This window comes from Acanthisitta chloris, unplaced genomic scaffold (assembly GCF_000695815.1).
Source record: "Acanthisitta chloris isolate BGI_N310 unplaced genomic scaffold, ASM69581v1 scaffold2354, whole genome shotgun sequence".
Classification (NCBI taxonomy): Eukaryota; Metazoa; Chordata; class Aves; order Passeriformes; family Acanthisittidae; genus Acanthisitta; species Acanthisitta chloris.
In genome coordinates, this window is record NW_008669661.1 from 29,394 (window position 1) to 44,642 (window position 15,249).

At 37.9% G+C, this 15,249-nt stretch overlaps 1 protein-coding gene across 1 annotated transcript; it reads right to left on the bottom strand.

Annotated features, from left to right (window-relative positions):
- Positions 1-884: 884 nt before the first annotated feature.
- On the bottom strand, positions 885-14,124 carry PXYLP1 (2-phosphoxylose phosphatase 1; the record flags this gene model as incomplete). Its single annotated transcript, XM_009073385.1, has 5 exons — positions 13,966-14,124; positions 12,967-13,093; positions 4,908-5,047; positions 2,561-3,468; positions 885-901 (listed from the first exon to the last, which is right to left on the bottom strand). Coding segments are annotated over exons 1-5 (1,289 nt in total), but the record flags the coding sequence as incomplete, so codon positions are not given.
- Positions 14,125-15,249: the final 1,125 nt, after the last annotated feature.

Sequence of the window (15,249 nt, forward strand, 5' to 3'; positions counted from 1 at the left end):
GAGATACTGCAACAGTATAAAGCTATTCATACCTGTTAGAGTTCTGGAGAAGTTTAATTAGCAGCAAAGTATACATATGTTTAAAGAAAGCAAACCATAAGAATACACTGCAACAATCTACATTTCCCCAAGAAACAGAAAAAGCTACTTAGCTGTTAATTTTCATGTTTCTTCTTCAAAGGAAGGACAAAAGCATGCAGGGAAAAGCAATGACTGGAAACAGTCCAAGTAACACAGGTGCCTTTTGACTATACTGCACACACATGGCCTTGATTGCACAAACTGTTACAGATTGGATGCCACAAGAAAAACTGACAGACAAGACATGAGTAACTCCTAAGTGCACTCCTCCTTTCACCTTGGTACATTGTGTTATGGCAACAAACCTCTTTTCCTATACATTTCTCTATGCAAAAGAGTTACATTCAGCCTGTGCTCCTCTATTTATATGCTGTATACTTGTTTGTTCTTTATAGGTCACCCAGCACCCACATTAACTTTCTTAAAACATTATGTTAAGGATCATTCCTTTCTTCAGAGTCTGTGCAGTAAGGAGTGACAGCAGGGGAGTGGTAGTCATGAACAATGCTGCAGAGATCATGAATATTCCCTGCACCCACCTTTCCACCCTCTTTAAACACAACAGAAGTTTAGAAGCAATGGTGAAGCAAATGCTGATGAAGAGAGAACAGAACTGAGGAATGAAATAGCAATATCTCCAGAAGTTACACATTCTAATATGGTACAAAAGACCTAAATAGTCTATCAGGATTTCTAGTTCAGTATTCATGAAATATTTACTTGCTCCTTCTCAGACTGGGACCCAGAACATACTAAGTGCAGAAGTTACAAATGAAACAAGCAGTTAAACAATAGACACTTACCTTGGTACTGCAAACAGCTAAGGAAGTAACAACAAACATAACACACAAGTATACAAAGAGACCTCAGAATTTTATTCAAAGAGACATGTTCAAAGGCAGCATTGAAAACAGAGAGTGGAACGCCAATAGTCAGAGAACTTATGCTGAGTTATTTCTTCTTTGATAAACTAGCACCATTGAATCACAAGTCACAGACGAATTTATTTCTAGAGATGTAAAAAACCTCCACCATTGTAAAATTTCTGAGTTCTGTTAAAAATTGGTTCTTAATTTTTTACTCCTACAGAGATGAAAGCAGTCTGAAGTACAAGTTTTCATATCTATCCATGGTTCAAATTACCCATAAAAGATAGTTTATTCTTAAGTCTAAACATCCTGACCAAGGGGAAAAAATGCCTAAAAAGTGAGCTTCACAAGTCTTTACAAACTAAACAAGTAAGAAAGATCTACTGTGTTATAAATACACACAGTACAATATGTACAAGTCTGATCTTACAAAATAAGAGCTTCCTAGTCCATAAAAATACTAACTCAACTACAAAAATTTCCTCAGTATTTTGTCAAGCTGTCTCAAGCAGACACCATAGCAAATTCCTAAAACACTGACTTCTCCCATAGCACAACAGCTTGAACTTGTTCACAACGGGAAAGAGCCCAACACTTCACCATAAAACTGATTTCTAATCTAATTTCCCACTAAAGTTTAGTGGCACTGTTAGTGTTTGCTAACTATATTAATGTCACAAGACCTTTACATATCTCTAGACTGTGTTTGAACTATTCAAAGTGCTGAAAGTGCGATCCAAGAACGGAGTTTTGTATCCATTTTCCAGTACAGCCTTTTCTGGCTCTGGCAATAGCCAAGTATTTATAGGCCTGTGAGGTCAGAAAGGCACATGCTCACTGGTACATGCTCAGGTAGGTATGCACAGATATGCACATGCACTTTGCTTTCAAGACCTGCCCCATAACATTAGAAGGCTTCTTTTGAGTAAGGAAATTCAAGAATTCCTTACTAATGCCTTAATGCACATGCCTGGGACTGATAAAGACCCTGACACAAACTGCTTAGAAGGACTGCAAGACAGTGGTGAAATAAAGAATAGTTTTGGTTTTAAACTTATGATATCCAAGTATTGCTGTGGAATACAGAGACACAAAGGCTAAGCTCTCTCACCCTTTATCAAGCAACATCCAGGTCACAGTAGCCTATGTGATTCATCATTACAGTTAACAGCATTTGTGAGTGTACACATACATATAACGCTCGCTGTATGTTGTTCTGTTGGAGACCATCTGCAGCCTGAATGAAAATAAAACTATCTGAAGAATGTTCCAAGCAATATCCTTCTGTACTTACACATAGAAGTACAAGAAAAAACAAAACTGAGCTGTGTCTCAACCAGAAAATAGATGTTACTGACCCATGTTAACATTGCCTCCTTTACACTTTATTTCCACAGGGCTCTTACATGCATCATAGTAACTAGTACTGTTAAAAATTAAGAACATATCCCTCTTGACAAAGCTGACAAATTTTTCTAGTGGGCACATTGGTTTGTTGGAACGTTTATAATGATCCTTGCAAAATGAGGTCTGGAATGTGACATCAGCACCATTATACAAGATGCGGATAAAGTGTTCTTTGAGTCTCTTCCCATCCTGCCACAGCTCACATCATAGTAACTAGTACTGTTAAAAATTAAGAACATATCCCTCTTGACAAAGCTGACAAATTTTTCTAGTGGGCACATTGGTTTGTTGGAACGTTTATAATGATCCTTGCAAAATGAGGTCTGGAATGTGACATCAGCACCATTATACAAGATGCGGATAAAGTGTTCTTTGAGTCTCTTCCCATCCTGCCACAGCTCAAAAACTAATCTGGCAGCAAACCGAGGAAATCTGGCCTCTGTAATGCCCAAGGCACTAAGAACAGGTGACAATGTGACATCATGTGCAGAGTAGAGAGCAAATACTTCTTCTTTCTTGCCTTCTGCAATACGCTGCAGCCGATTAACAGTCTGGTTGAGGAGAGGATGAGTAGCCAATAGTGCATATAAGAAATAGAGTTTCTTTTCCTGTCTTTCTCTCTCATCCTCCAACTGATGTCTCTTGATTACTTTGAAGTGTTCCATACCAATGCAGCCAGTTTTGGTACACGGAAAAGTGGCATTGTGACAAAAATAGCACAAGAGAGAATCTATTGGGTTAGAAGCTCTCAGCTGCCTGGTGGGAATGCCAACAATCTTTGCCATATCCACATAGATTTTCTCCAAATCATTGTTTTTCACCCGTAAACTGTACTGCCTGCGCTGTTCCTCTTCTAGGTAGTGGTTTCTCATAGGACAGTCACAGCTCCCAGAGCAGAAAATGGTGCTCCACTGATGTCTCATGTTAATTTTCTTCCAGTCAAAATCTGGCAGAAAGGTGTAGAGCAGTGCCAACGCACTCTGCAGGGTTCGACTTTTCCCTGTTGTCTCCAAGTAGAGCTGTTTTGCTGTCCAGTCACTAGGAAGCAGTTTATGTTTGTTTATATAAATTTCTCGTAGGAGTTGTCCATTTTGCAAGTGTTGTACAACCCCTGAAAGAGAATTTTTAAAGAAACTATAACACATGATTAGAAATGTTCTTAGTTTTCAGGGGGGAAAAGTACTGCTAGCAGCCTTACTGATAAATAAATGATTAGTTAAAAGGTTGTGACCTTACTAAACTGAACTTCACTTATGACTGACTATTAGGAAAATCATCTAAATCATGAGAAACCTTCTATTCTTTAGTATCTCTCAGATTCTAGAAGCTAAACTGAAATACAGATAGAAAAAGTTGTTTCCATAAAACTTGTTTTAAACCTTAGTGGTTTAATATTTCTTCCTTGGACTAAGACACAGACTGAATAACAATATGACTAAGGTAGTTTTGAAGATGGACCCAGACTGCACATGAGTCAGGTTTTCAGACAGAGAATGCTGTGCTCCTTGAAAAATTATGGCATCCAGTAAAACCACCAGCAGTCAGGAGATAGATACACAGGATGTGAATTAGTGTGCAAACTCACAAAACAGAGTGGTGAGGTCTGGCAATCACATCAAACTTCCTTCAGGAACTATTTACATTGCTTGGTAATTCTTACAGTGAAGCTCTACCTTTATCCAGCTGGAAAGCAAGAGGTGTGCATCTTTCTCACACCACAAAAGCTTCACTCCAAGACCCGTATTTCTTGTGTTAGCCTCTCAAAGCAGGAAAACAACAGACTTGGACCCTTTATGCACTAGGAACATCTCTATATGACTTGCTACAGGCAACAGGAACCCCCAAATACCAGCTCAGCTACAGTCTCTGTGTCATGTGCAATTTCACGCACAACACACTGCGTTAGGAAGTGTTTCATGGTATCCTGCCTCAATTTCTCCTGATATCACTTTGCAAGTCTTGACACTGACCTAGTATTTCTTCCAGTGGGATCCCAGAACACGTGAGGATTTGACAGGCACCAGATGTACAAAGAATTTCCATAAATACAAGTATCAGGTTTTTCTGTTACATCAGAATCTCTTGTAGAGGACACAGAAGCTCCATCACAGTTAACACTAGGCCACTAAGTGATTGCCCCTCACTTCCAGAGCCTCTCTGAATCACAAAGCAGTTGGGAACAGAGCGCCAGATCTTCCCCAAGAAGTACTGAGCAGTGCCCTTTTTCCCAAGGTTAACAAAGTAAATTTGTGGTTTGAAGCAACTTGAAGGAAAGGTGCTCTGACTTGTAACAAAGTTAAAATGATGCCAAGCTTGACCAGTCTGTAACAGAATTGTCAAGCTAGTAAGTTTTCTGCAACTGTTGCCAGTTTTAAAGCAGAGAGTCTAACACTTTATTCATATTCCAGCATAACCTAAACTATGACCAATATGATAAGCTTCCATAAAAAAGAACATTTATCTCAATATAAATAAAAATAGAAGGTCCCTTGTCAAGCAGACTGTATATAACAGAGCAGAGGACAAGACAGAGCTGCTATGGAAACTCACCTGTCTGTGTGAGCTCTCCCATTTCACACATGGAATGGCTGGGGTAGCGAGGCAGGCTGCTCAGGGAGCCATCCATTTGGGCTGCAGACCCTTTGGACATATGTTTAATGAAAGCTTCAAGCTGAGGATGAGAAGGTTTCCTAGAGAAGTAAAAACCAAAATGTGAAACCTTCCAAAAGCATATGGGAAAACAGCCCAAGAGAGTCAAGTATTCCAAGTATGTCAGCTCAGAAATTTCATGGTGTGATGTTATTTCCCATTGAGACAACATCTGCTCTTACTCAGGACTTTTGCAAGTATGCAAAAGAAATCTAACTGCTTCCCATCTATCAAAGAGCTACAGAGAAACAGATGTCTTGTCATGTTAAAATTATGAGACCTTTTCGTTAAGAAATTTGAAAAGACCTTTTGGAGTTTTTTTTTGAACGCAGTCACTAATACTGTTATGAATTTTTACAAAATCCTTAAAAAACCAAACTTTTCTCCAGTTTCTGAAGTACCATTGCACTTTAACAGCACGGCCAAAGGCACTAACAGTCTAAAAGGGTTTAAATGATCAGTATTTTAAATAGATGATCTTGAAGGAATGCTCAAATTTTGTAATATACAATGATGATCACAATTTCAACCTTTATTTCTAATTATTTCTGGTGTCAAATCTGAGAGCACATGTAGTCTCAATTAAGTGGTACCTGGAAAGTAGTATCCAGTGACCCCATTAAAATTGGAAGTCATTGTTTTGGGTATTGTATTATTACCCAGGAAGAAAGAGGCCAACACTGCTGGGCACCTAGAGATAAGATACCCCCAAAAGGCAAGTCATGGATACAGCTGGAAAAGAGATATACAGGAAAATGTCTAAGTTAACTCACTGAACAAAACTCAAGTCAGTGAAAGAATGCTTAGATCTCCAAAACTGTTCAGCAGATTTCAAATACTCTATGGCTCAGCTCACTGTGCTACTGCTGTGTGGCAAGCTATAGATACAAAAAACCCCACAATGTAACAGAACCTTGAAAAAATAAATATATGGTCACATTCCTACAGTAGAAATACATTGCATACGTATGGATTGCTTTGTTAAATGTCAACAATTACCAAATATCGCATACTCACCTCTCTACTTTCGTGCAGAACTAAATCAGAAACTGTCCAGAACCCTACTGTACCCTAGGTGGGTTTTGTTTTAATTTTGTGAGGGTTTTTTTCAGACTCTAAGCTTGAATATGGTTAATATTTTTTCAGGCTGCTTAAATATCTATACACACATACACATACATATGACAGATAAATTCTGTCAGAGATGTTGTACAGAACTCTGGAGTCTGTGTTTATTGCTGATAATTACATTTGCTGGAATGATAAACTATTTTGATATTAAAACCTAAAAAAAAAAAAAAAAAAACCCAAACCAATAGCGCTGCAGGACCCACCAGAGGGAGCAATAACACCACTAAAGTAGTATTGAGAGTCTGGAATCAAAGTTTACTGGGACAAAGACATCCATGCTTATGTAGAAGAGCCAAGAGGACCTCTGCAGAGCTATGCTGATAGCACAGACAGGAGGTCTCATAGCAATCACTGCCTGTCAATAGAAAAGTAGCCCATATTATTTTATAAAACTTGAATTTTCCAGTATTTCATTTGCCTTCAGAAAAAAGAAATCGTGGAAGGAAAATGTTACAATAAATTATGGTGTAACTGCCAGTAATAAAAAAAATGCACAATGAGACAAAAGGCATAACATGACAAAAAAAAAATCAGATTAATTTTTTCACTTTTACTTCAAACCAACAGGAAGCTCAGCCAATTTATGACATTCTAAATCCACAGCTTCTTCAGTATATTGTAATTTTAACAAAGCAAATGAAGATTAATATTTGCAGAGCAGAGATACATAAACCAGGCACTGTTCCTTTCTCAAGCAGTGGAGGTTTCCTGTTGTACACTTGTACATTAGAAACTGCAGCTCCAGATGAGAATTTGAAACAGAACATTTTGTACGTTGCACTATTTTCACAGCCCAGCAGAGTAATCTAAAAATGGAAGAATTAACTTGAGAAAATTAAATAAGTCCATTAGCAAATGGCTTTTTAAGCTTATTACAAAGGTAGCAGGCTGAGCTACCAATTTTCTAAATTTTGCACTTTACAAAACTCTACAGATGAAACAACTGTCAATCACAATTTTCTTTAAACTCCATTTACTTAATTAGCAAGTTCTGTGAATACATGTGAAAGCAAACTAGAAGTATTATCCATTCTACTTCTTTTGCTGCTTTGCTTAGAAAAACCTGAAAGAATTCTAACTGAATCAAACCTGTGTTAATAAAACTGCAAAAAAATCACTTATAGGAAGGAAGAAAGCAAAGAAGGAAAGAATTTAACAATGTTTAGCAAGAAGATTTCCCTAAAATAAGTGGCAAGATAAATTAACATCCAAGATAAAATTATAAAATGTATGATGACTGATGAATTTACATTGCAGTGTCTTAATTCAGCTTGTCACATAGAGATGTAGATGCAAGTTACTTAACTTTGGACTACACTACATTTAAAGCAAGCACAAGATAAGCACATGTTTGCAGAAGGGAATTATGAAATATGACTGGGAGACACATTTCTGAATTAAAATTCAAAGCTTGCTACTTGTTAAATATATTCCAGGCGAGGAAAAAAGAAAAAGAAATAATCACACAATAGAAAGAAGAGCCATTCTGCCTGGAAGAGACAGACAGCTCAGGCTACACTATACTTTTGTCCTGAATGTAATCCTCAGGTATGGAACCAAATTCTGAGCATACCAGCAATTCTCCTAAATTAACCCTGCACAACTGGGCAAATAAACATCTTTTTCTCAGCAGCAAAATTTACAGCAGCACTCAGGCTGCTAGCTGACAAACCATTCCCCTTCCTGCCCCACGATTACTCTTTTATTTAGAATGTGAATCCTCCTGTTGAATTGGCCAATTTACAGATGCCGCAGGAGATGGAGTAGCTAGGCAACAAGGCTGAGGCTGCTGGGGCTGTTGCAGCAGGAAGCAAAAGGAAATTGCTCAGTTGTATATTTGAAAAGGCTGAATTCTCCTTAAAATGTTATTCCCATAAAAGCAATCAGAAAATAAAAATGGGATAAAGAAATATCCTTTTGTAATTTGCTGGACATTACAGTGACAATTTCCCACATTTGGGAAAGGTATTAGTACAATAAGGATTTCAGATTTTGTCAGAACATTGCTTTTCACTTAAACCCACTACCAATAGTCACAGTTCCTAATTTGCTTCCCATATTTAAAGTCTGTTAATTTTCCTTTTAATGATTGCATTTTTGCAAAATACAATACATTTTATCTGTAACCAAACTGAGAATGTTTATATTCCCTCAAATAATTAATCCAGTTTATCTTTCCGTTATTTACAAACTAAACACTGGGATAATAAGTCCCAGATTTAATACTGTAATTTTCATACAATAGCAATAAAATGGGCCAACATTTAAATGACTCAACATATAAATATCTTATCTGTAAAGGTCTTATAAAGCTTTAGCATTAAAATATCATCTCTTCATTGCTACAGTGCAACCAGTGTACATGGGAAGAAATCACACTGTGCACTTATTTGAACAGTATGTCTATTTCTGCCAGGAATTGAGCTGACATCCTTCAATAAAACTTGCCTTTTTCCTTGTGGAGTTCAGATACAAAAATGTATGGCAAAAGCTGAGAGGACCAAGCAAGGAGCTGCAGACCCCTCAGAGTGTGACTTGGTGACTAAATGTACCCACAGCAGGCACCCACCAGGCTCCTGACACACAAACATCACCTTTCTGTAATTGCACAATACAATATTCTATCTGAGAACTGTACCAAAAGAAAATCTCTTTTCTCTTTACTTAAAATGGAAAAAAAAAGTATGTTATAACTTCAAGCAAAAATAACACGGTTTTCTGCGAAGTTCTAGAGAAAACCAGTGTTGGATCAAAGGGCTACACCATTTCCTTTTTAGAAGGCAAATGAAAGGAAAGAGCCACTAAACCCAACAATAGATCACTGTAGTCAACAAAAGAGATCCTAAGGCAGTAGTAGTACTGTTGGGATTACACATTCCTAAAGGTCTCACAGCTTTTACATTTTCATAACAAACTCTGCAGTGTTCCCCTGGCAGGGGCTTGGAACAGGATGATCTGCAAGGTCCTTTCCAACCCAAACATCCTATGATTCTATAATTTAGTCTACTTCTGCTCTTCCTAGTCTTTAGAGAAGTCAGAAGAGGCCTCAGAAGAGCTTTCTTCACCTAATTCTGGTCTGGATCATACTTTGACCTCACTCCAAGACAAATCCACATCTCCTTTAGCTCACAGTATGAGCCTTCCCTCTCCCACACTTTGCCATCTCATTTTTCTGGCAGTTTCAAAACATGTGCATATTGAACCTAAAATTCCACTATTTGTTGCTAAGCTTCTTATGATTAACATCAACACCTCTCAAAGTGCCTTAAAGTATATGCTAATTAACTCAGTTTACTATCAAATTATAGCAGTCTTCTGAAATCATTTTAGCATCTTCCAAAAAGCATTTCTTCTCTCTCTCTCACATACAAACTCAATGAAGAAACACTGAATATTTTTTCCTTTTGACACTGTAAATGTGAGCTGCACAAGGAAAAAAATAAGAAGTGGGAGATTAATTTATTCCCCCATAAGCAAACACTACAATGCAAAGATTTTCATAATATCATTCAATTACTTTTCTTGAGGAAAAAAGTGTATTATTCAGCTCCCTTTGGAAATTTGCATCTAGAACAATGAAAATAATAATAACAATATTAATTGAAGTTTTAGATGGAAGAAATCTCCAAAGCATTTAATCCATTTGCTTATATTTATTCCACACTGATATGTCACAATCCATAATTCACGAAACCAAAGCGTGACCTCAAGGCTCTTTTGCATATCCATTAGAAGTCCATGGGGCTGTAGCATAATCTGCTTAATTAATGAATTCCATCAGCTGAATGCCAAGTCAAATAAAGAGCAGCCTGCATATGAGCAGCAGGCTTATCTGATGGTCTAAGTCCAAAAGCTTAACCAAGCCAGACTATGTCATCTTAACTTAGCTGTACAGCATCAAGAAACCTTTGGTTCAAAGGAAGCAATTATAGACCTTGTCATACTCTCAAATATAAATACATTTACAATCAAGCACCAACTTTGCATCACAAAGGACTCAAAGCCTGACAGGCGAATGTGGCAAATAGCTTCCTGATGCTAAAGTAATTCCAAACAATGGCCAAAACAGGAACAATTTCAGCTTTATTCAGTAAGGTCATCTCCAACACATCTGGACAGAATGGTGCAGAGCCAACTCCTTTGATCTTTCTCCTGTCCTAAAACAGGAGATTGTCTTTTACATGAACTTTGTTCTGGAGGAGACAAGGTCTTTCAGTGGCTGTGAATGGTGAGGGATGTATCATCTATACACTCATGTTCTCATGCTTCATAAATCAGTAAGTGCCAAGGGTATCTACCCTGGTGGCCTCCTCAGAGCCTGACACTCTGCCCTCTTAACTGCTTGACTTGCTCATTCTGTGTCAAAAGCTGCACTAGTTCCTTGTCTTTCAAGGATAGTTTTTCCTGACTCCAGGGCCTTCGTGTTGCATTCCTTGCCTTAAACTGAAATGGAAAAAGCTATAAAAGCTTCTCTGACAAACACAAAACTGAGGTCTCGTGTGGCACTTAATGTAGAGTAATACAACCACAAAACTTTGTCACTTGTAGTTAACATCTTTGCAACAAAGCTTTGTCACTTCCATTCTAACATGGCCAATATTAAGCAAGATCAGAAGATCAGAGCCTTTAAGAACTCCAATAGAAATCTGGATCATATTTCTTTACTTAGCATTTCACGCTGAAAATAATCTCACCTCTTAAAGGCAGGTCATTAAAAATGTTATCGCAGCTATTAGCAAACAATTCATTTTCTATGTTGTTAGGGAAATTAACTGCCCACTCAATTATATGGCAGTGAGAACTAGAGCTTGGTCTCCTCTCTGCAGTCTCAGGAATGCACATCTCATTTCAGAAAGCCAGTCAGTTTGCAGTGGGCACCTCTCAAGGAAATCAAACTTGTCTTGGAGGATGGTAGATAAGACCACCAAATGCCACTTCTTGACAGAACAAGTGTGTTGGTAGAAGCTGAAGTGTGAATACAGAAGAGCAGCAGCGTATTGGCCTTCTGGGATGCCAGAGCACACTGCTGGTTCAGGTCCAGTTTTTCATCCACCTGAACCCCCAAGTCCTTCTCTGCAGGGCTGCTCTTGATTGCACTGTCCATGTTATTAATAAATATACTAAAGAGCACCGGTCCTAATACAGCCCTGAGGAACACTACTCATCATTTGCCTCCAGCTGGACACAGAGCCATTTACCACAACACTGCCTGCATCTATTCAACCAATTCCTTATCCACTGAACAGTCCACCCTTCAAATTCATGTCTGTCCAGTTGACAGAGAAGGATGTAACGCAGTACATATCGAAAGCCTTGCAGAAGTCTAAGAGGATGACATCAGTCAGTCTTCCCTTGTTGACCATTGCAGCCATTCCACTGTAGAAGGACACCAGATTGGTCAGGCACAACCTGCCCTTAGTAAAGCTATGCTGCCTGTCTCAAATTATCTCCTTGTCTTGCATGTGCCTTAAAATTGATTCCTTGAGAATCTGCTCCATGGTCTTCCCAGGCACTGAGGTGAAACGCACTTTAGTGTGGCATTAACAGTTTCAGCATGACAGAGTAAAGCCAATTCTGAATAAAGAAATAATGTTCTTGCTTTTCTGGTGTAGTACAAAAAACAGGAGATTCCATGCTATGCTCGAAAAGGGAATTTATTCTGCTATGTATACATACTGCACCTCCTTTCTTAAGTAATGCAGCTATTCAGGTATGCAAAGCCTCAGTCACCAAAATCTCCACACCTGACACTGCTGAGAGGACAACAGCATAAAGGTGTAGATTTGCCTAGAGGTTTTGCTAATAGATCTGAGAGTTTTTCTTGATATTTTTCTTTTAATTGTAAGCATTCAGTATGTTCACTGTTAAAACCTCTATTGGGAAAACAAAAACATAACACAACAGATCCTACTTAAAAGAAGAAAAAGTACATGCAATCAAGCAAGCTATGGCAAAGGTTGGGGATTTACATCATCACTGTTTATTTCTACTAGTCTATATTGTAATTCATATTTATCAGTCAGTAAACTTTCTACAAAAAAAAGAAAGGCTCTTCCACAAGGAAGAGAAGCAATTCAGATCATATCTACAGCTCCAAGTGGTTCAGGTATGAAAAGAGGCATCAGCAAGCTACATAAACATGATGTTAGACAGAAGCACACTACACTGAAACAGAAATTAAAAAAATGTTTTAACACCAGTCAGACAAATAACTTATGTGTGACAGTTCTAGGCAGTAAGTGGTCAGGGTAGTTTTCAGGGAGCAAACAGTGAACTTTCTGTTTAACTAGTATTCTAAGAGTTAAATGTACAAATCCTATTTTTTTTCCCAAATTTTGACATAAATAATTAATTTAAGAGAACCTTGATAGCCCTTATTTTTTGAAAAGTAAAAGAAAAATAATAACAAAATACAAATATCAGTTTTCTTATGGCAGTGATGAACTGAGATCTTTTTGTATTCAGATGAAAGGTATGTATTCATGCTGAGCTGAAATGGAAGAGACTCTCTCAAACACTGCACATATATTTTGAAACTGTGTAGAAGCTTAGCTAAGAGGAATGTCAACCTAAATATTCAATTAAATAGCTTCTGCTTTTTAAAGAAATACAGATAACTTATTCTGGTCTGAGCTGGTAACAGGTAATAGTCCTTTCAAAGAAAATATTGTGCACCACTGACAGAGATTGTTTTTCCAAACCATAACAATACACACGAAGTTCAGAAGTCACAATGTACTTCAGGCTGCGCAAATTGTTTCCTGAAGAGGAAAAAAATAATTCTCAAGCAAAACAAGCACTTAGTAATGACAAAATCCAAGAATTTTACCTGCTAGGCAACAACATACAGTCAATGTCAGGTCTCTTTGTCTTGGGAATGGCATAGAGTGGATACCTATCACCATGTCGAATCAACACTTGAACCGACACCAGCTTAAAATAATGAGGTGCATGACCTAAAGTGAGGAAAGGAGGGGAAGAGAAATATATGTTACCTGCATATACTCTCTTTAATAGAAGAGGAGGTATAATTAACTTGATTGCTTTGGTATTGCAATGAAAGAATCCACCCCTAACAAACTCAGTAGCCCAAGAAAGATTTCACTTCAAATTGCAAGGCAAGTTATACAAGACTGAGGTTCTTAGCACATGTCCATAGTACATGTGAAGTCCAACAACCACACAAGACATTATTCAAGCCCTGAACTCTGCCAGTGCAATAAGGTTATTCCATTTTTATAATATCTGTCTTCCAGACTCCATCATAATGATGGATTTTGCAGCATGTCTAATCTGCAGCTTTTTGATACACTCGTTTATAATTTATTTTTTATGCATTAGTGGGATATGCTAATGAGGGAATTCATTCAGACTACCCTGCTGCTGCAGCTGCTATAGGGTAAAGAACGGAAATATGCCTTCTAGCTGACCATGTCTAATGGTTTGGAATTCCAAAATTAATTACCTCTGTGGAGTTTTTTTCAGCGTTCTAAGTCAACTCTTTGCAATGCAGCTCACTTGTAAAAAGCATTACAATTCAAATATTAAATACCTACAACTCTCCCAGCCCTTTCTATTTTAGACCTAGAACTGGCCATCGGCTGGAGAGAGAACCACTTCCAAAAATCAAAACAAAAGAGAGGATCCAAAGGGAAGGAAGGAAGGAAGAACAGCGTATTTTGAATGACTTAATGTAATTCAGCAACCAGCTGGTGTTTGCTGCACCTTCTCCAAGCACCAAAGAACTGACAGTGCACAAAGTTAGCATTTCCAATGGCAGCACACAGAAACGAGCAACTCAAGAGTGGTTTGCATGCCCAAAGCTTACCTTCCATGCTGCGCTCAGCAATGGTGGGAATATTGCAGTAAACACGAGCTTCATAAACAGGATCTATGGCAGGAGGCTCAGTCAGCAAGTCAGGCATTATTCTTTTTCGGCTCTTAGGATGCAACCCATCTTCCCTGACAGGGTTTACTGGGATCAAATGCACTGAAAGATACAAAACATACATCATACACCTTTAGAGGATTTCAGAACATATAGGACTATTACTCTTTTATTATTGTTTTTAAGTAATTATGCACACAGGCTATAGTTCCCATGAAAGGATGTCTCAGCAGTACGCAAGTTTGCTGAGAATTTTTCCTGATTTACATAGCCCAGAAGAGCTCTGGCTATGTCAGTGCTTGGCTAAGACTGCTGAAGTAGATCTGGATGTAGAACAATGCTGCCTTTTGCACTCTTTTTGAAGCTGCTTTTTCTGTCAGTCTGTCATGAAGCTCTACAAGCATGAATAGGTAAAAAAGGGCCACAATAGGCCCATCTATCTCTTACCATTTTAACTTAAAAACTGACATTGAAGGACATCAGCAAAGACACAGCACAGTTATGACAACAGTGTTACAAACCACTGGGAAAACAAAGTAGTCCAGATTGAAGGAGCTGGGTTGTTCATCATTGTCCTCACTATTCCCTGCCCTTACCTTGCTACCTTTGCCATCTAGAAAAAACAAAGCACACAAAATATATTTGTTGAAATGTAACTGAGACTACCCAAAAATATGTTAAGTACAAAGAAATGCTGGTAACACACACTGCAGAGAAACTAACAGAAATACCATCACTAAGTCTTCTGACATGTAGGAGCATGCTGAAGCACACCTGAATTTAAGGCCAGAGTTGTAATGACAATGTCCTTTACCCTGCCTTGATGTGAAACTATTAGTTAATTTATGAGCCTCACAAGACTGCACTTGTAATAACAAATACCCACATTTATCTTTTTTTATTGGTATTTCCTGGTGTTTTAACCAGAAGTTTTAGAAGTGAAAATGAGGTGTTCACATTTTTATCCCATTAATCTTCTATAGGGAGAGCTAAAAAAAAATGGAAAGAAAAGAAAAGCTAAGACAATTAATTTCAAAGCAAAACTTCACTAATTCTTCTGAGTCAGTTCCTCAGTTCCATCTTAACTACTAGCTCCAATTTTAGAGGTGAATTTGTTCCACAATGGAGTTAGGCAAAGTAAACTAATGAAGACAGCAAAGTGAAACACACAAAGATTTTAAGAGCATGTAGCCAGTAATACAACACAGACTCTTCATTCTTCCA